The 21,693-nt window shown below is 42.7% G+C and overlaps 1 protein-coding gene across 3 annotated transcripts in view; it reads right to left on the reverse strand.

The window, feature by feature from the left end:
- The window catches only part of igsf3 (immunoglobulin superfamily, member 3), a 64,150-nt gene that overhangs the window by 33,987 nt on the left and 8,470 nt on the right, over positions 1-21,693 (reverse strand). For 2 of the 3 annotated variants that reach the window (XM_061287221.1, XM_061287223.1), the window contains exon 2: positions 11,809-12,189. In XM_061287221.1, the coding sequence (XP_061143205.1) occupies positions 11,809-12,189 (381 nt within the window). The remainder of the gene's footprint in view (positions 1-11,808; positions 12,190-21,693) is intronic. The other variant, XM_061287222.1, reaches the window with a different exon arrangement.

Consider the following 21,693-nt stretch of genomic DNA (forward strand, 5'->3'; position numbering starts at 1 on the left):
TGATTGGTGGGCGCTGCTGCCAAAATGCTGCGTGTGATATTCTCTTGTGAATTTATGATGCTCTCTTTCCGGCAAAATGCCAGCATCCATCAAAGGTACTGGTCCAGAAAGGAGAAGTTACACTATATTCTATTGTAAATCAATGCTGGTTTCACTCAGCAGGCCTTTCGGAATTTGTTGACATTTTCTCACACTAAGTTTATTTTTAATGACGTACTTAGTATGTCGCGCAGATGTAAATCCAAGTCGGGCTGTTGTTGAACAAAGTGGTTTAAGCTTTCCCAAACAAATAAGTTAATTGCTTTCTAATGTTCATAATTCATATCAGTGATTTTAGTGAAAAATATCAGTGTAGGGGGGGAAAAAACAATGAGGCCATTAATAGCCCTTGCATATAATTGGGTCAACAGTGAATGTGTAGAGAACCACAATAGCGGATTTATTAGCTTGCTCACGGATGTGCACAAACACCGTTCAAACATTCAATGTTGACATTGCCAATTTCTTTTGAGGCAGTAAAGAGCTTCATATTGCTGAAATTATTTAAGCAGAGGAAACCGGGTGAGAAATATGCTACACCATAAGTAGCAGTGACTTCTCAGCTCAGTGTATGGAAATCAAAGGCTTCTTTCTACAATATTGCAACAACAATGCATTAACACTTTGCCTATAAAGACCTCGGGCTGTGGAAGGAAATATTCCATAATGCAAACTTGGCCAATTTGGATGTTTTATAAGCCAAACGTCCCAAATGAAAACAAATGGATTTCCGACTCCGCTTAACAGATGAGGCGCTGTGAGCTAAAAGTCTGGTACGCATGAAGTAAAGTCTGATTAATGAGGTCTCGGAACATATCTAATATTTGGCAAATGTGAAGCCAGATGAAATCCCCAAAAGTGGTTGGATATGAGCAATCATACAGAAGCTGTTATGAGATTTTCAGTTAGAAGGTGGGAGGTCGATCACTAATGGAACAGCGCTGAGGTGGGAGGGTGGTGGTGGTGGGGGGTTGGTTGAGTCCCGTGCAACAGCTCAGAGGTCGATGAGGAAAAGGAAGAAGGATTTTTCATTTAATAAAAAGGGGTCTCGCTAGCTTTCTTTCTCGTGTCACCAAAGAGTCATCCCTCTTTAGGCTCTGTCCCATTTTCTCCTCACTGGAGCTTTCTTTGTCTGTCTGCGCACCCCCGCCTCGTCCCCTGTACCCTTCCTTTCCTCGCCTACTAGCTTGTCTGCACCCAATTATCACATATTTCTTTGTCTACTTCCTCCATCAGCGTGTCCTCTTAAAAGACTTTCTTCGAACACAGCGTGAAAAGTTTTTATTGAATTCTAGAACACTCACTAACTAATTGTTTAATGCCTCCTTGATTCTTTTTTATTTGGGGTGAGTCATAAGACTTGCAAAGAAAGTAGCATCTGTATAGGAAGGAAACACAAAGCTCGACCTCCTGTGGCTATTCCAGCTCATTATACCTGCAGATGTATAGCAGGAAAGGTGCGTCACAACCTAGCAGGTGACCCCCTCCCACTCAAACACGCAATGCTTTCATGTCCAAAAATTCAGCAACCCATCGTGTTGTATGTATGACTGATGCAGTGCTTTGAAATTGAGAATGTTTGCTTTTAAATGGAAATGACTAATACAATAATATTCCATACTAAAGTATTTGAGGGGGTCTCAGGTCTAAAGTCAATTGAATATGCCAGAGAAATAGTAAATGGCCTGTTCTTGTGATCAAGTACTGTTCCAATTGAAAGTATATATCAAGAATGCACTGATTACCCCGATTGTTGTTCTTGCTATCTTGAATCAAGAATGCATCGATTGGCCTGGCTAGGAAAATATCCCAAGATGCGTTTTTTGCTGCTCTTGCGGAAATGTGTTAGACTCCGTGGTGGGGGTGGGGGTTAACAAGTACACAGCCGTTCCAAAGTCCACTTGAACTGAAATCTTTACAGGGTCTTAGCTCAACCTCGAAGATAGCCGTTTTCTCCCATCTGGGGTTGTCTACAAGTCAGTATTCGTTAAAGATGTGTCAGATCTCTCGGTTAGCATTTTCCATTTAATAATCAAAGACTTGACTGCGGGCACAGCTTGCATCTTCAGCACTCAAGTGCTCTTTATTGGACTCCTCTGATCACATCTTATCTGCTGTCCTTCTGATTCTCATCACTAAGATTATTTTTTATCTATTGGCTTCACGCAGGGTCTACCATCATGCCCAGAAAGATACCTTTAGCTCAGTTCGGTTGCCAAAAATGTCATTTATGTCACGTTACCTAAAATAAGGAGCCAAATAATCAGCCCTTTGACTTGTTGACAGACTTTTCCCTCCATGCGACAATGTGAATCATTTGAACCGACACTAAGCGCCTCTTCTCAAATATAGCTTGTCTTCCTCTTCAAATAAACAGTGGCACACCAAGAATGAGAAGACAAAATGCCGCATATCCTCCAATGTTATCCATTGTTTACAGTGTCACATTCCTTTTTTGTCAAATTCTTTGCCGGGTTGATTTTCATTGCCTTGCCATGATGTCGTACGTTTTATGTCGCTGATGCAGCTATCACCATCCCGCCTACACGCCTCATATTTAGTAAATGCAGAAAAGAAATCGAGATTCTCCACTCTAATTCCGATTGTGTCAAGATGAACTCAGCAGCGGCGGAAACGTGACACCTCAAATATGTGTGTTGTTAGATCCTTGATAAAAATGCGCTAGCATTTGAGGTTTCTGGCAGTCTTCATTGCACAGTCACTATTTTTAGCTTTTAAATGCTTCAAGTCAGATCAGGTGGGAGTAGATCAGCAGGCTTGTTCACCAAGAAGTGAAATTATTAGTCGTTATGCTTGTTGACATAGTACTTAACAAAGCCGGTGTAATAGCCCCAAGAACTTCTACGCACATGCGGGTTTATCCAGCATAGCGTAACCGCATAATTGTTATTTGCGTATATGTGAGGGGCTTATGCTTTCCTCATTAATATAATACAGATTGATTCCATAGGTGGCCTGATGGTAAACCCACTAAGCGCTTGATGGAGACTTCAACGGCCACATTGGCTTTGTATTGTGCCAGGTAATCCCATGGAGATATACTGCCTGATGGCACTTTTAAATTTTGTAGCCTTGTGAGGCTGCCAATGAAGATGTGTAAAAGTATTTATAATTTGTTCATTGACTGCAAAACGTTTATTGACGGAACATAGTAAAGCGATTTTCGGCCGAGAGAAAAATATGGCAGATTTTTTGTATAGTTTAATAGGAGGTTTTACACACACACAAAAAAAAAAGTCAAGCAAAGACTTGGCTATATGCCTGGCTTTAAGTGATGCACTCTTCGGTCATCCCGCAAGTTTGAGCCAGTTTCATGTCTGAAACCTCGCATACATCCATTTTTCTAATTGAACCGCACAATCCGCCGCCGTAACAAAGGCATAAAGTGGGAGAGGAGTGAGATGGGCGCTGGGCAAAGAATGAAGCGGTTTGCCTTTTGTTATTGTACAGGCTGAATGGTGACGTGGATTTATAAGGCTGAGTGCTGTGATAAGACAGGGATTCGCGGTGAGAAGACTTAAATATGAGACTCTGTTTATACAAAGGCACAAGAGGAGGATTTAACGAGATGCGTGCACAACACGCACGCACGCGCGCACACAGGTATATAAACAATTATGACATTACCTCTAACTGAGGCCCAGCCAGGAAATGAGGCTGAGTAAGTGTGTTGGGAAGATGGAGAATAAGTGGAGATTAAATGGTAAGGCATGAGGAGGGGTAGTCTGAAGAGAGGTGGGAGTATGAAAGACAAATCTTCCTGAGAGTGTTTGAGACGAGCTGTGCGCAAAGCTATCGTTGACTAAAATCCTTCATAACATCAAAGATTTATTCCCCGTGCCGAAAACATGCGCAAAATACCCCTCCGTTTAGCATCGCCCGCCCTGTTTTTCCTCCCTGCCATCTTTCCCAGCTGCAACTTTTTTCCATCAGACAGCCGGCACTGACTGTGTCTTCCACGTCCCTGCAGTACCAGAGGTTGGGGGGACACGTGGGATTTGCCAAAGACTCCCATCATCCAAATAAAACCTTACCCTGACATACAGAAAAGAAAAGAAAAAAAACAGACAAATCCCACGACAGCAATTACCTAATCTACCCAAAGGCTTGCACCGATGCGCACGGACGGGTACTCTATGTGCAGTGGTATGCTGTGACATTATAAACAGCATTGATCAAGCATATCATGATTCCCACTGCAGACGGGGTGCCGGTATTAAACTCCTAATAGGTTTCATCCCTGCCTTTCCTCTCCTTGATTTCTTTGCCGGGATCCCGCATCCCTACATCCCTCCCTCCGTACGTCACACCAACCCCAGATGGCAAAGCGCTGTGACCAATTAAAGACTTCCCGGAGGACAGAACCGGTTATAGTCGCGGCCATCTGACCATTTTCGTGTGCATACGCATGTGTGCGTGTCTGGGTGAGTTAATAAACCTTATAAATCATACCGCTGTGTTTTAATCAGTGCGCACGGCCTTGTCATTCTGCCAGTTCTACAAACCTCCCCTCTAAATTAAGGGGAAGGTAGCATACAAGCTACCTGCCACCTCCATTTTAAACCAAGACGACAAGGGCAGAACAAAATGATTTCTGATCCCATAAATGGAGGTTATGCATATATCTGTTAGGCTAATCTGTCAACAGCTGGAAACGAATCGGAGCTGCAGCATAATGCACACAGAACTGCACTACTTAGTGGAAAGATGACGAGAAATAGCAAAAGTCAGCACTACTTGGTAAGCACAATGGACTGAATGCCACATGGTCAAGAGGTCAACCCTCAGCTCAGACCAGGAGCAATCTAGTGATAGATTTGTGTCTGAAAAGGAAAAAAAAAAAACAAAGTTGAAAGAAATGGTTCTTTGCTCAGTCAGTCACCCGGCTGCCATCCAGCAAAACAGCAGGTAAGGCAAATGAGCCATTGCCAATCTGCGCTGCCAGACTTTCTGGGAGGGATAAACAGATCATCACTCCACCCTCACTTGTAAAAACACACCTCTCTTTCTACCATCAACACAAAAGGCAAACAAGTCACTGTTTCAGTAACTGCCGGCATTAGCCGGCTTCCCATTTTGATTGTTTTCAAATGAGATCATGAGTTAACTGGTGGGAAATGGTGTCAATTGTACATTTGTCCAGAGCTTAATTTTAGGGGGAAAACCGAACAAGCAGCAAGGGACAACAGCCTAAGCTGCACACAAAGCCCTTACATCATTTCCACTTTTACATCAGCCTTTCTAACGCGACCTCGGCAAACAATGAGATTGTGACTAGATTCGACTGCTAATGAGGTGGCTGCTTTGCTAATCTATAAACCAATACAAGCAGCTCTGAAGTGCCTAAACTGAAGAAAAAAAAATGGTAGAAGGGGAACTTGTTTGCCACTAACTCTGTGAAATCAAGTTTGACCTTTTCTTCGGGTTCTCTTTCTTCTATTGATGTTTTGTGTGTCGCACTGATACCATATCACAGCTGGCTCCTCATTGGTTGAGATTTGAGGACGTGTGATTATAAAGGTCAAAAATAAACACTCCTGCTTCTGCCTACCCTATTGTGTCTTACTCTGGACGTTGGCGATTCATATATTTTCTTGCCGCTTTCAGTCTCTTCTGGAGTCAAATGTATCTTCTTGTGGTATAGAAAAAAAAAAAAAAAGCAATTCCCAAACTACTTTTACAATACAAGCCAGGGAATTCATATTATGGCACCTGCTGACTTACCCGCACTTTACGTCTTGGTAAAAAATGCACTTTTGAGGCTCAACTAACCACGACTTGACATTGCAGTGTTATCCAAGCAAAGATTACTGTTGAACAAATCCAGTCTTCCCGCTTCTCACACACGATTGAACATCCCTGAGGACATTTATCTCGCGGCATTTGCAATGTGTCAAGTGTTTGAATAACCCGTCTCTCTTTCGCATGTACGTTTTGCAGATATGTTGTCGAACAAAAACAAAGACTCGCTGACCCCGCCGTGGCATAGATAAGGCTTCAAAGCGTCAGAGAATACGCAAGCGGCCCATCTCAACGAGACGCCCAACCGTACGTTTCCTGGAGGCAATTATGCAGCAAGTTCCGCACTTCACTCGTGCACGTTTTAAAGACTCGAACACAAATAGTCGTTAGCACATCCATATTCATGTTGTATTCATATTCAAACTGTGGCTGTGCTCTGGTAATCTCACAGAGAAGAGGCAGCAGGCCCTGGAGGGTTGGTGCTTAGCTTAACTAATCGAATCAACTGCAGGAACAGAGCTGCATCTTTAGCCAATTATATAAACATTAATAAACATATAGACGATGGAGAACACACACCAACATATAGGAAAACACAAAATCCCCTTTCATCCTCTCAAAGCTCTTACCCAGTTAGGTGGGTGGCTATTGGACAATTCTAAATAAGATCAGGGTGTCGTTGAAAAAAAAATTGAGAGGTAAAATACGCTTAACACTCGTATTACACCTTGATTGCTTCATTGCAGCAATATTTGGAGCAGAAAGTTGGGAATTTTTTTTATATACGTCCTATATTTCTGTAATTACATGAATATCAAGGTGCAAAGTGGTGAGAACTTGGCAATCTTTGAAAGCTACCTGAGAAACACCTGAAATAGATGTGAATTAGCATTTTCTAATGAGATACACGCATACCGTTATAGCATGTGATTTTCTATGGAGCAAGCTTCGTGGGGAGTAGTGTATTAGCATACTAATTTAAAGCTAATTTTAATTTCCTTACAAATGTAGCCTTTCTCGACAAGCGCTAAAAGCACAGCTGGTCGTTTTGGGACTGGAAAGTGTGGAGGTGTCTGATTTGTTAAAATGTTCAACGGTTACTTTTCACACCGTGTTCCAAACATATTCAGCAGCTCTACTAAGATCCACAAGATTTTCATGGCCCACATCCGAGAAAGCACAGCAGAGATCCAAAGAGAGGACAGTCTCAGACTCAGTTGTGGGGAGGGGGACGACAGCTGTCCGCTGACTGACAGCTAACCGCAGCGTGACAATGAGGCATGTGTGTGTTTGTGCAAGCCTCTCATGTATGGCACGACACAGTGACAGTAATGTCGCAGCGCCTGGCCGCTAGAGTAGATGGGATGAGCGAGGAAAAGTCGAGCCAGGCAACGGCGATAAGAATCTATTTCCATTTGGACTCCTGCCTGGCGCACAGCTTAGAGTTTTCAACAAGAAGCCGAGCGGGGAAATGAAACCGAGAGGTGAGGTTGAGGCCAGAGTGAGAAGCTGGCAGTGTCCCTCCAAGGAGAGACGAGAGATAAAATGCTCCGCTGTCATACGGGCATCGAGTCCCAATCAATAGCAATAGACTCAGAAATACAACTTTCCTTGTCTATTCATCTCTACTTTCCATTCTCAATCCACTCTTCTGCTTTTACCGATCCCACTATTTCTCCACTTGTCAACATTAGGTTTCCTACGAGTCTCTCCAAAGATGCTTATCAGCATTTTTCCATCACAATCCTTCTTCCACCATCATGTCTATTCAATCACTGGTTCCCTCCATCACCCTGCACTATGAAGTGCTTCAATCAGCTGTATTGACAAACTTGCACGCTGACCTGGCCAGCGCCAGTTTAAGGCTGAGGCATGGCCCCGAGCTAAATTGATTCGAGAGATTTGGATTGATGGAGAGAGCAGGAGTCAGATGCAGGGACACATCTGGGAAATTGGGAGATAGGGTTGCATTGTCAGTGACCAGCTTAGGTCTTGATATTTGAGGGGGACTTTAGTAGGCGAGGATACTTTCCAGCCATCCATGGGAAAATGACTTATCATTTTTATACGAATAGTTGGATGTCTTGTCAAGAATGTCTCCCAAGCGATCAGATACGAACTCAAACAACCAATTAGATCTCATGTTAGCCTGTTTCAAAACTGTTATAAAACAGCATTGTACTCGATTATTGCTGAGTACTCAAAGATTAGTGAAGGGCAGATATTTAGAACATGGAGGGGTAAAAAAACTCCTGTATAAAACTGAAGCATTCTGAGGAGGAGCATAAAGCACATGGTAATCTTTGGGAATGCATTGCTTTGCTTATAACAGAGTCACATTTCTGCATGTGAATAAATTCATTTGCTCCACAGAGAATTGTGTTCATGAGTGTGTTCAGGCCATAAATTTGAAGAAAATCAATTGTGCGACTCAAAAACTGTGGCATTTTACAGGAAGCCTGGCAGCCTGTTTTTTAAAAAAAAAAAAATTGCCCAGCAGCTTTGGTGCGCCTCCATTAAAATTCCCAACCTTTCCATCTACTTTGTCTTCCTCTCAATTTGTGCAGGCGAATGGCAATTGGAAACCGTACGGGTGGGAAAGTTACCACGTTAGCAATCACATCAGGCAGTGACTATTTAAAATGCACCCATATGGTGCCGGTTGCATGGCGGATAATGCCTGGGGGAGGCGTAACCAATCACACCGCACTTGAGCTGAAGAGCTCATCATTTATTGGTCACACGCGACTCAGTATTGGCCCACCAAGCACTAGTGCTACTTCTGCCTCCCCACTTCCTCTTCCTCCCATTCAGCATTTATTCTGCATATTTCTATTTCCCCAAATACATTTTCCGAAGATGGACACCCTTTCTCTGTCCAATTAGGATTTACTGAATAAGCGAAAACTTTCCTCAACACTGGTATGTGCGGTTTCATTTTGTAGGCGAGGGATGAAACAACGCTTCTGAGAACAGGAAGAGCGTCCTACTCGGTCATCCCACTCCTTGTTGGACTTGCTCACACACAGGCTGGTGCGTAGGATAAGGACGACCATGACGGCCATGTCAGCCTGTTGTCCTTTTCTACGCCAATCTGACGTGTAGGAGGAGGTCCAACAGACTTAAGCACAAACGGAATGGAACAGATGGTGCTTAGTCAGTCTTGTCGGGGGGACACAAACACTCATAAGATCTGAAAATTGGAGGTGTGTACATAGAAGTACAAGCGACCTCTCGCCTTGCAGACCTTACTTGAATTCTCACATTTCTCCACCGACGGACCGAAAACACAGCTTGAGCTATAACACATTTAGACTGAGAAGTGGTGTACTGACAGTGATATACTAGAAGACCCCTGATCTGCTAAGATTTATGATGAAAACTATTTTCAGGGGAAAATATACTTTTTAATCAAACCTGATTTAATTAATTTAGTCAGAAAGTAAAAACACCCAAAGTATTATATGGTACGGAAATGGGGCATAGAATTTTTAAACTATGGATTCATTTCAACAAATAAAAAAAACTAGCAAACAAAACCAGTGCCTTGCGTTACATTTTGTAAGACACTCTTACAAATTCAAAGCACCAAAATATTCTATTACCAGTTTTTAAGTCTGCTATCCAGATTCTGCTTTCCAGAGATACTAGCGTGCTCTGACGGCAAGCCTGCACTACATCCGACAAACATAATGCTGCATTGACGTTTATTGCCTACGACGACAAAACAAATCCATAAACAATCGTGTCAAGCTAACTACATACGTACATAATATCGACGCATGCCATCAAACTCATCACTCTGTCATCTTTAATCTCAATCAATAGAAACCACAAAAATGTTTACAACAATAACATTAAGGTAACATTTTCAAGGGCAAAATCCAAAATGAATAGTGAAACGTAACCTTTTCCAGCATTAGGGAAAGGTGCTGTCCCCAATTCAGTGGAAATAATCGTGCATTTGTGCCGTGATAGCCAATTACAACAATCTCATGCATATTATTACTAACGCCGCCCCTAAGGCAGCAAAGCACGGGGCCACAGCACAGTTCCATTTTTATTGGATTGATCTAAGTTTAGACGGGTGGATAGCTAGCGTGGATACCGTGCTCACTCTAGAACACACAATGCAGGTAATTAGCTTCGCAAACAAAGCCATGGAAACCAGGGAGACTTAAAGCTCAAATCACTGGATTGGGAAGATTTCCTGCTCATTTCTAGTATACTGAAACCTCTAATGCTCGCACACATTTCAATTTCAGATACTTCTCAAACCATTGTTGAGCTTCAAATAAAAATACTACGTTGCTATCTCCAAAGCTAGAAAATTGCCTGGTTAACATCCCGTTCTGTCAATTGCAACCCAGGAAAAGGAAAGGGAAAATGGCTGTTGATAAGTGACAAGGTGACACTTGCGTCACACATGCTCTTTCTTCACATGTTTTTCTCTGCCAACACTTCACAATGAGGCTGCTCCTTATGGGGAAAAAGGTGTCACGAAAAGCTCCCCAAAAAAGGCAGTCCTTTAGCTCGTGCTGTCTTTTGTCCGTGTCATTTTCGGGATAATTTTGGTTTAATTTCAAATTTTATGACATCAAGGTGCCCCTGTACTTGGTTCTCAGTACGCGGTGGTATTTGTAATACAGTCCCTTCATAAAAGGGCGGAAATATCAAAAGAACCTAAGCGCATTAGAAGAAAAGTCGAGGACTGATGAATGTAGCCGAAACAGCGAGGGGCAGGGCCAAAACAGGCGCGGGGGGGTTGTCAAGGTCTCATTTGCCCACAGAGCTTGGAGAAGACGAGCAGCTGTTTTTGGATCACAAAAGAACAGCAGCCACAGAGAACCACGAGACCCGGTGGCCCCGACTTCCAAAAGCAGGTTAAGAGGTTATGGGTATGGAAAAAGAGAGAGATAAAGTCCCACAACAGCTAGCGTCTATAAATAATGTGCGCTATCAGGAGTCAGCCTACATTCACAAAACACACGGCAAACTGACAAAGTTCTGAGAGAAACTGCCGTAACTGCAATAATTCACGTGATCTAGCTAAAGACACTGATCATGCTCATGAATTCTCATCGTGATTATTAATGACTGAACAAGGTAGGAAATATCAAAAGGAAGTGATACTTCGACAAAGTTTACATTTTTTTGGAATGCTCATTTCTACATTAACTTTGAAATCACAAAAAAGCAAGTAACATTTGGGCCTTGGTTTTGTTCGCTTGCGTGTCTAATACGGCCCGATGCGTTCAATGTGGCGGGGTTTTCACAGTTTTTCGGTGACTACTGAGGCGATTTAGTTGGTTAATTTGCTCTTTGACCCTGAGAGGAAGGTCAGCAAAGGTCTGCATTCATTACGCCGCCATGAATGGGAGGGAGTTTCCAACTATGGCAGCTGTGCTCACTTGTGTGGGCCTGTTGGACAGACGCGCAATATTTGTGTCCATGTGTGTGTGTGTGTGTTTAGTGGGGAAAATCCGGTGAACAGGTGACACCCCGCAGTGCATCACACCCTGTCACCGCAACCAAGACGAGTAGAACAAAGTTGTAACAGTTGATGAGATTCCATTCCGGCAAACACTCTCTGCCTCTCGCATATGTTTAGAGTGTCTGCCAAATGCTTGACCGCACATGGACACACAGGATGTATCCCGGTGTGGCCGCACAATACCATAAAAGGTGCCCAATCATCTAAATGTGCCTCGATGCTAGAGCTATTACTGTAATCCCATGAAAAAAGGAATGGAGCCGTTTCCCAAAGTGGGAACCATTATAGGACAGCCTGCACCTTTGAGCGTTTGTGCTTGAGAAGCCCTTTGAGGGCATTTTTGAGGTGAATTCAAGTGCTTCATCTGAGATACAACTTTAATTTAGAGTTTCAGGGTTCCCAAAAGAACTAAGTACATGGGAAAGGAGCGCAAATGAGACCTGATATGAGGGAAAATGTTTGCTAATATTCCACATTCTGTATTTATGTGCTTGAGCGCTTGAGAGACTCACCAGTGAGGTTGGTGCGTGCGCTGTAGGAGCCAAGGTAGCGACCATCGGTGTTGGGCGTGTAACACTCAAACAGGCCCTGATCCTTGGCCTGCACTTTGGTGATGTGCAGCATGGCCGAGTCACGGCTCAGCCTCTCCACGTAGATGTCCTTGCTGTTCACCCTCTGGGCGTAGACGGAGTAGGCGTAGTTGGGCTGGGCCGTGCTCACGATGCGGATCTCCCGCTCAGGTGCGGTCGGGAGGTACATGGACCACTCGAAATCCTGCTCCACGCCTTCCTTGTAGCCCGTCACGTTACACCAGATTGTCACGTGGGAGCCCTCGGTCCGGATCAGCGGACCGCTTTGCACCGTCACCACTCTCTGAGCCACGGCGGCACCTGCTACGGAGAGGGAGGGGGGCGGAGATAAGGAGGAAAGCAAGAACACGGGTTACAAAACGGCACGTTGAAATATTTAGCGCTGGCTGTGTTTGCGCATCGCACCTCTCGCAGGAAATAAAGGAACATCTGCAGGTACACGTCCTCGGGAGTGAGCTTGAGGTGTACACGTCCACACTGTTTTTCAATGCTTGAATTATTCACTTAGTCTTTTTGACAGCTGCTATCCAATCCTACTCATCCCTCTACAGCTAAACGGATGCACCGAGTGTAAACTGTGAGCGGAACGTAATAAATATGCATTTTTTTGGGGCGATAAACGTCTCCTTTTAAAGACACATTTACACATTTAAGCTCCAACATGAATAAATTGCGTTTTCATTTAATCATGAATGATTAAAAAATGCTCAAATGATAATAGCAAACTGAATGGCGCATAAATGAACGCTGTTAATGACTTTTCGCTACATTGTTGGACTGTTTGCTGGCACACGGTGTGTGAATGTTGCCTCATCCGTGCACGCACCCGCTTGCACGCCGACATGCTCGCACACAACATTCTCCATTCAGCCAACAGCTACAAACACCCCCACCCCTCTCCTCTTTTGGGGTCCGGACACAACAGAGCAGTTACACATGCCCAAAAACCAGACAGAGCGACAAGTATGTCGTTTCCTGTCTGCACAAACAACTGGGATTTGCAGCTGTGTGTGTGTGTGTCTTTAAAGAGGCAATGGACACAATGCTTGGCCATTAATAATTCACCAGACAGCTTTTTATCTTCTACAGCCTGCTATCCCACTCATAGTAACTTTCCTTACACTTATGCAGCCCTCTTTTTTATTCTGTCATTAGTTGTGCGTGTGTGTGTGTGTGTGTGTGCGTGTGTGATCATGCATTGTGTCAGTGCATTTCGCTTCAATTCTGGCGTATCTCGCTGAAAAAGGACGACACCATTGCACATTTGCCGATTCAGTGAGCACAACCGAGGGAAATGGAAGTGTTTTTGCTGTGTGTGCAGACGTACTTTCACAAGTCCATGTGCGGTGTGCGTCATGCAAATTTGCCCGTTGAGCTCATCTATCATTTCCTTTTTTGTGCTTAAAGCGTCGGGTCTTCTGTCAACTACATTTGAGGTCCATTCAGCTCATGCGCAGCTTAAATCCACTCCAATCTTGTATTTCCTTTAAGAGTCCTTGAAAAGGATTTAAAGTGAGCTGCCATGATAACTCAAAGCCAAAAACAAAACAAAAAAAAAGAATGATGACAGTAATTATGACTTATGGCTGAGAAGAAGTCAAAAAACCTGAATCTGGCCAGAGGATATAAAAAAAATCTGCACACATCATCTGCATTGAAGCGATTTCTTAAAATAACGCATTAATGGAAGAGGGCTAAAACTCCCACTTACGCAGGTACACGTTATTGACAGATAAAGCTCCAGGGAATAAAAGAGAGCAAATTATTAAAGGCTTAAGATAATGAGAAGCTAAGTGCTTTGTAATTGTATCGTGCTCATTATTAGAACTGCTCATTTGTACATTACGGCCCAGCTGGAAAATGTATCGTTCCAAACACAACGATAATGAGCAGGAATTGATCATAATAGATATTATAAGGATTTTCTTTACTCACAACAATATAGTAACTATATAAGGAGTTCTATGTTTGGGTCCTTCAAATACAATATACATTAATTTAGTGTTTTGCAAACTTTGTAGAGCCAAAACACCCATTTTAAAGGACAGAAAATAACTGCACACCAAACAAAACAAAATCCCCCAAAAAATTTATTTACACTGAAATTATTGTTTCTTCTCAATTAAGTCACAAATTCATCTCTGCTGTGCGCCATAAAGTCTTATATTGGCATAATCCACACGAGTTTTGTTTTTTTTACAAATAAATGACAAAGAGGATACAAATGCATTGGACAGGAATCATCGATTCGCAGCATTGAAAATGAAAATAAAGACCATCGAGCACACAATGGAAGAACCATTTGCCTTTAAGCACTTGATTCATGTTTACACGCCTCTACCAGGCCACAAGAGATTGAAAGTACAATTCCAGTATTAGTAAAAGTTTAATGACGCTTAGATGCTCAGAGAAGACTCCAAAGAAGTGAAAAACATGAGCATGGCTGAAGGATGCAATCGACGAAAAGATCTTTTTTTAGCACATCAGAAATCTTTTTTATCTTTTTTCTTATCTCAGCTTTTATTTTTTTTAGAATTTCGACGCAGAAAGAATACCAGCTCAGAACTTGAATGCAGCTGCATTCGTCTTTCCTAACAAATGAATAACTCACAAGACTGGGGTAAGAACTGAAGAACTTTTCGGAAGCCAGAGAGTGCAAGAATCTTCCTATGAAAACTGACCATTTGAAACTAAGCAAGGTCCCCCTTTTGCCTTTATGGTATCACTTCAAGATCACTGATCTCATTTCAAGTTCTTTGAGGCCTGCATTAGGCAGAAGAGAAAAAGGATAAAAACAAATTACATGTGTGGATGAGCCCTCGTACTGCTAAAGGCACGACGACACACTGCGTTGACTCTAAGGGTGTTTGCTTTAGAGTTTCCGAATCTGTCTGAAAGTTTAGTAAGCCTCTGAGACTATGTAAATATAAACACGGCCGCGCATCGGGTAAAAGGATCCACCGGCTATTCTGACTCAGACCCCATTCCCGTTTTACTGTGATGTCAGAGCGCTAATCTGCCGACGCTAGCGTCGACTCACCGTCGCGCCCGTCTGCATCGGCGCTTCTCCAGTTGCAGAACTTCCAGCATTACCCCATGCGTGGCATCTGCTGAGGCAAAATTGCTTTCTCACTTGTGATTATATTTGAACCCGGTTCCTCTGTGTTTCAACTGCCTTCAATCCCTGCTTCTACAGCTCAGCCCTACAAGCCTCCACTTACGTCTCCTCTCTTTGCCTTGCGCTTGTGTGTCTTTTCAAGCAGGATTTAAACAGCTCTACCAGACTTCAAAGTGTCTGTCGCTCTGTGGGCTGTTTAGAGGCTGACAATGACAGAGCGAACCCCGAAGACCTTCAAACTGATCGCTGCATTCCGCTACCTCGCAACCGTAATAATCCATCTACCCCCCCTTCACCGCCATTCACGGTTCTTCAGCTCTGGCAACGCTCCAGTCAATCCCGGAACGGCCATATTTGCTCGATAAGGCCTCACATTTGTCTATTATTAACACGCATCTCCATCGCTCTCCTCCTGCCTCCGGTGTGTCATATCCCCATCCCACACTGAGCATCAAGCACGCGTTCCGTGCAGGATGCCGCTTCATCTCCGAAGGCGAGCCCCCGAGCACGACCTCACTGTACACCGGCCGACAGGAGACGGAGACAGATGACTCCGACACAAACACACACACATCCACACACATTTTGGATGCAACAAAAGAGGATTAAAGGGTGGGGGGCGCACTAATCCAATCATTTGTGGCCTCTGTCTTATTCTCAGTGGGTTTCAAGGCAACTAGCACTCAAGCCTACTCGCATCACTCTTCCAGGACATGTGATAATTACACACCTAGGAAGGTGTATAATAAAAGTCCCGCAGGGCGTAAGTGGTATAGAGGGCTCTGAGACCACATGAGCAGATGCACTAATATGCGAATTTAGAGCTCCGTGGTAATAACTCCGATGCCATTATCGAGCATGTCGTGCCGACCCAGAGGCACAATTTTCAACTTAAGCGATTTTTAGTTTAGATTATTGACAGCGACGTTCTCCGTCACGTCATTTGTATTTTGGAGTAGAGGAAGGCTGCACTGTCTGACTCGGCTGCTGTCGCCTCACTATTTCTGAGTCGACACACACGCATATGATGCGTGCGTTTGAGTAATTGCAAAGACACTCTTGATTCTCGTCAAAGTCAATGTGCACGCAGCACCGCTGACAAAGACTAAGTGCATTTTCAAGTGTTGGGATCCAGAAACCAAAAGATGGAATTTAAAAAGAATAACACGAGAAGACGTTTATAGATCCGTTTCATTCCATACTGAATGGGCAACAAAACAACTTTCTGTTCTGGACTTTGAAAGGCTGAATCAGATCCTGTCCTGTCTTGGACTGACATTATTTATAGGCCATGTCAAAATGTCAGAAATTGTGAATTGGTGTGTATTTTGAAGAGATTAGGTGGCGATACAAAAATGTTATCTTGTATAATCGGCCCAAATGTGCATAATTGGCCAAACTGCTGTCCTTCATTTGAGATGATCGTTTTTCAGATCTAAAACCGGTAATAAGCTCCAAGTGTTATATTATCAGCCATCAATTATTAATTCTAAAGGAAAGTAATCTCAAACCGGACTTGCTGAAAGCTTTTGTTACAAAAATAACACTTGTCACAGAAAACAGTAGCAGAAAGACGAGGTTGTTATTAGATTTCTGAATCTAGCCTGCCTCCTATTGTGTGAAAGAACAGATGCCTCCATATTCCTCTCTCCCCCACATCCATTAACTTTTACAATATAAACTGTTGGCAGTGACATGGAGCAGACTAAACTTTGACCAGTAATGTTTGAATTAACTCCGAACATGCCGAATGAAGTCAATGCCCCACCTTTCCGAGAGAGCTTCAGACTCATCTCCAAGATCTAAGACCCTATGAAGCTTCTCAGACAGCGAGGTAGCAATGAAGTGAGGAAAAGAAGTAATGTGTCGGGAGCATATGAAAGTAAGGGAAAGGGGTGAAAGCCAGCGAGAGAACGACAGCCGCCTCCAGGGTGCTGAACAGAGAGACTCCTGGAGCGTACAACCGCCTCATGTGCCGTACATGTGTGAGACACAAAGAGAAAAATCAGGAGCATGGCATTTTCAGAAGAGGTTCTTCTATTTGCAGGGCTCAGCTTCATTAAAACTGTTAGCATTATTGGCATGGCGCAAAAGAAAGCAATGTGGAGAGTGCAAACAGTTTGGTAGATTGCAATGATCAACCTTAAGAGACCAAATGGCCATTCCTTGAAAAGAGTTTGAGAAACGCAAGCATCTAAAATGTCCTCATTAAGGTATAAGAGAGTCATTCGAGCCTGACAAAATTAGTCTGCTGGTGTCTATATATAGCAAGATCAATCCTGATACGACAGAGACACTACTGTCGCTTCTATGCTGGTTTCTGAGCGGTGTGTGGAAAGCCAACATTTCATTTTAAACCTTTATGTTTGAACAAAGCAGTATATTTAAATAAAAAAAGAATATTTCACTTTTGTCATGAGTGAACTAAAACAAATCAAATCTGTACTCGAGTACCAAGCAAACCAACTGGCTGGAGATTTCTGAGCAGCCTGTGGCTTGAAGGTTTTGGAAACAAATTTAACAAACGTCAATTTTCTGCTAAGAAATGATTTTGACCTTGAGACAATGAGCAGTTCGACAAATCTGATTTCGCCCTGAAAAACAGTCGCACTTTAGCATTTATGCGGTTGGAATGTCATCTGATTGCACAATGTCAAGGAGGAGCATTTGCTCAAGACCCTTAAAGTGCATCTGGATTATCCGTTATCCAGCAAGGAAGATTTTACTGCAGTTCTTTCACTCACTCATCTAAAACCAAACCTCGTCTTTGTAAACATACCAACCAATCAAATGATTTGGAACAAAGCAATCAAATTGTACATGCATTTAATATGCAAGGACAAGAAGGAAACCCAAGACACATTTGCCCTTTCATATTTGCCCCCACGAGCAATCTGAGATTCTTGAACCTTTGATTGATGAGCTCCCTGCAGCATCTCATATTACAATTCAGGCTGTGCCCTCCCAGTTACGACGCCATGTCCTTCCCGGGGTGGTAATCACCCACAGCAATAAATGGCATAGATCAACGTTGCAGATCGGTCTTAAACTACTGACCAACTCCCTGAGTTAGAATAGTCACAAAATCCCAATCTTTATTAAATATTTTATTACCTGCTGTTTTTTTTGGTTTTTTTTAAAGAAACAGCTTGATTTCCCAGTGAAAATATCAAAGGCTATGGATGCCTGCTAGCCACGGGACAGGTGATCGTGACACGGAGAAACAAATCGAGGACGAGGGGGCGAGTCTTCAGCTTCCATTAGAGGGGCCGGTCAACAGCTGACAAACACTTAGAGCAACTGGCCATTAGGGCCTCAATGGAGGCGGAGAGGATGACATTGCCGACAATGGAAAGATGAAGTGGATTCCATTATAGGTCAGCATTTCCTGCTCGCATGGAATTTCAAGTAAACCGAGGCAGCCAGGTGGTGCGCATCGTGCGGGGATTACAAGATTTACATGCTGGGAAAATCATTTATGGAGGGAGGCTTTATAAAGCCAGCAGTTTGATGAAGCAATCTATGTTCGGTTTGGCCAAGATAGACTTTTCCAAACAGCTCAACAATTGGCAGATGCTCTGTTTGTTCGTTTGTTTGTCTGTAAAGAGACATAGTTCTGTGTACAGAAAACATCCTGGTCAATACGATGCAATCTATTATTCATTTCTTCAACAATCGAGGTAAATAATGGAACTCGTACAAAGTAAGATGTGACTTCGGCGAGAGCAGGATTCGACGGTGTTATTATTTACAATGGCAGTGAAAATAACCTCGAACTGACTAGTTTGAAAATACATTTTATTTATTCCCCAATAAAATCCTTTATTTGCCTTTTCAGCTCTGCAGCCTTCATGATTCCAACAAATATTTTGATTGCATTTGAGGTCGATGTTTCTGGTACATTAACAAGCCCCACTGTTGGTTTCAGTTTTAATGGTGGATTCGACCCAACTTTCTGGGTCATTTTGAACAAAACCAACTCGTTCTTATTTTGTGCAAAACAACAGAATATGTGATGTGAATGCGCAACGGCACAGACTTGTTTTCATTCTGTTGCTCTTGAGCAATACTTATGAACGGCTGCTACTTTGTTTGTGCCGTTAATATATGTCACAGCAACCACTACAGATCGTTTGATTGTAGTTTATTCACTGCTGTTATGTTTAAGACTCAGAGGACATTGGAACAGCAAAAGCGCACGACCATAATATGGCCCGAGTCGTGGTTCCGCTCAGTCATTAAATTAGGAAAGCTCAGAGTGCCAAAGTTAATGTAAAGACAATTTTTTGCAATGTAAAAATAATTAAACGGGCTGCTTCATGGACCATGCTCCATTTATACACCAAGCTTTCTTGGCAGAGGCAGTAAAATGCCAGTTGTTGCTGATTTACTGCAAGCATTGTCTCCACTACCTTGTCCTGAAAATGCTTTACAATTGAAAATGCCAAATGTGAAAGCAAATCGTGTTTGGTCTTCACTATAGAAATAATCTACACTTGCCACATCATTAGGTACACCTACATAACAGGCTAAAGGTAGCAAACAGACCGTTTCCTCATTCTACGAACAGAAAACATAGAAGTAAAAAAGTTTGGAGGTCATGACAAAAGGCCTTTTCTATGGCATATCAAAACCCCCTGCTTTCTGTTACACGCGCTTCGAGTCATCCACCCACCTCTTGTGCTTGGCTAACTATTGTTGAATTGTGGCTCCCCTGGGCCAAAGGCGCCATGACCCCACCTGTGTGGCTGCACATAACAGCTGGTGAGAGCAGGACGGGAGCAGCGGGGTTTTTTTTACGCCTGATTCCAACTTCTAAGTGTGTCGCTTCTGTGCACTGAGGAAGGGTGTACATGCAACACACTGAAACGGCTGTGCAAGATGTGCACTCAACATCATTCTCCTGATTGTTACAGGGCCATGAGTCAGTTTCCTCAAGTGACTACTATGAAAACTAAATCTACAAACACCATCAAAATGAATTGAAGATTTTGTATGAGCAAAAGACTTTGTTCCAAAGGGCGCCTAGCTGTAAGCTTGTATACCTCACAGTTATGTGGGTCAGTACTCAAATCTTGGCTTCCTGCGTGGCATTTGCACTTTCTCCATGTTGGCCGTGTACTCTGCCTTTTTCCCAAGTTACAAAAACATGCATGCTAGGTTAATAAGAAAAACAAAGTTCTTCATACTCATAGTGATAGGAATATTTTAACTACACCAAAAATCTTTCTCGACAGGTTTAATCACTTATGTTTGTTGACGGTTCCTTTTTAAATTTTTGATGCGTGTTCCATGTTTATACATTTTACATACTGCTGCATTTTTTTTTACCAGGCACAGAGTTCACCTGATTGAATAGAGGTAAAATTACAACATGCTTAGGTTTGCTGAATCTAATGCGGGCATGATGGAAAACACAGTTTCAGCAGAATAGTACTGCAATTACAGTAATTGTACCATCCAGTACCTACAAGCTTGAATGTGCTTTTTCCGGGTCCAGTGAGTTCCTCCCACAAGGAGAAAACATGCATTCCTTAAAGACTTTAATGTGTCCACAGGAGCAAATGATTGTGCCTTGGGATTGGCTGGTAACCAGTCCAAGGTTTACACTGCCCTTCCTGTTCCCTCGTGACCCTAAAACAAGGACAAGCGCTATGGACAACAAATGGATGGAAGCTAACCCAACTCTTTTTCAACTGCAAATGTATAAAAATGAAAATTTCTGTCTACACACTGAGCATTTTGCAAGTGCTCGCAGTGATTAGTTAAGTGAATGCTGAAAGACGAACATTCCACGGCTCTCTGCTGAAGAGACTTCTTTCTTCCGCCCACTCCCACAGCTGATTTGCCTCTCAGTTGGACCGTGATGTGGATGATCCTTTTTTTAGCGTTGTTTGAAATGGATAATCAGCATTCAGCGAATCTTTGGAAGTCTTTAAATGACAGTTTCTAAGATTTCCAGTTTAATATCCCCATCAGTGGCACCCAATTTGGTTTTGCATCTGCTCATGCAGGAAAGCCAACGTTACTTAAATCGTATTACGTCTCGCTGGAATCTCTTCGATGTAGACTGTTGTCATCTTGACGGGGTTGACTAAAGGTCAGCAGAAGGCGGGCCTGGACATTACACTAAAATGTACTTTCATGAATGATTCATAAATGGCTACATTTTTATTCTTTGAGAATTATTTTCTTCTGTTTTTTCAGTGGGTAAAAAAAATATTCTAGTATTTAGTATTCTAGTAGCTAAACTGTGAAGTTAATATGGCTTACCCATCTTTGTGAGTTTTATAGTGACAAAACATTGAAGTAGTGTGTTTTAAACTTCAGTAGCAGAGTTGGCGTGTTGCCATTATCTTTTTTTCCCCATTTTGAAAAATCCTTCAATCCAAATGTAATCATCTTCGGAGCTCCCGCTAAGATAAATGCTTCAAAAAGTTGCCCTCTGCACTCCGCATCACAGGATGCTGTTAGGTTGCCAAGTTTGGGCACGCCAAATACCCAAAATAACTTTTATCCCAAAATCAAAACAAAAGCCACTTGAAAATGTATTTCAAATATATATATTTTCAAATTTGATCTTAAGTCTTACATGGAGCTGCATCATAGCAGGAATGTAGCAAAATTTATCATATCTTATCTCATGTTATGATTTTTACTCCTCATGATCAACAAAATTTGAAATGAGC

Source organism: Syngnathus typhle, linkage group LG9 (assembly GCF_033458585.1).
Source record: "Syngnathus typhle isolate RoL2023-S1 ecotype Sweden linkage group LG9, RoL_Styp_1.0, whole genome shotgun sequence".
NCBI classification, from domain to species: Eukaryota; Metazoa; Chordata; class Actinopteri; order Syngnathiformes; family Syngnathidae; genus Syngnathus; species Syngnathus typhle.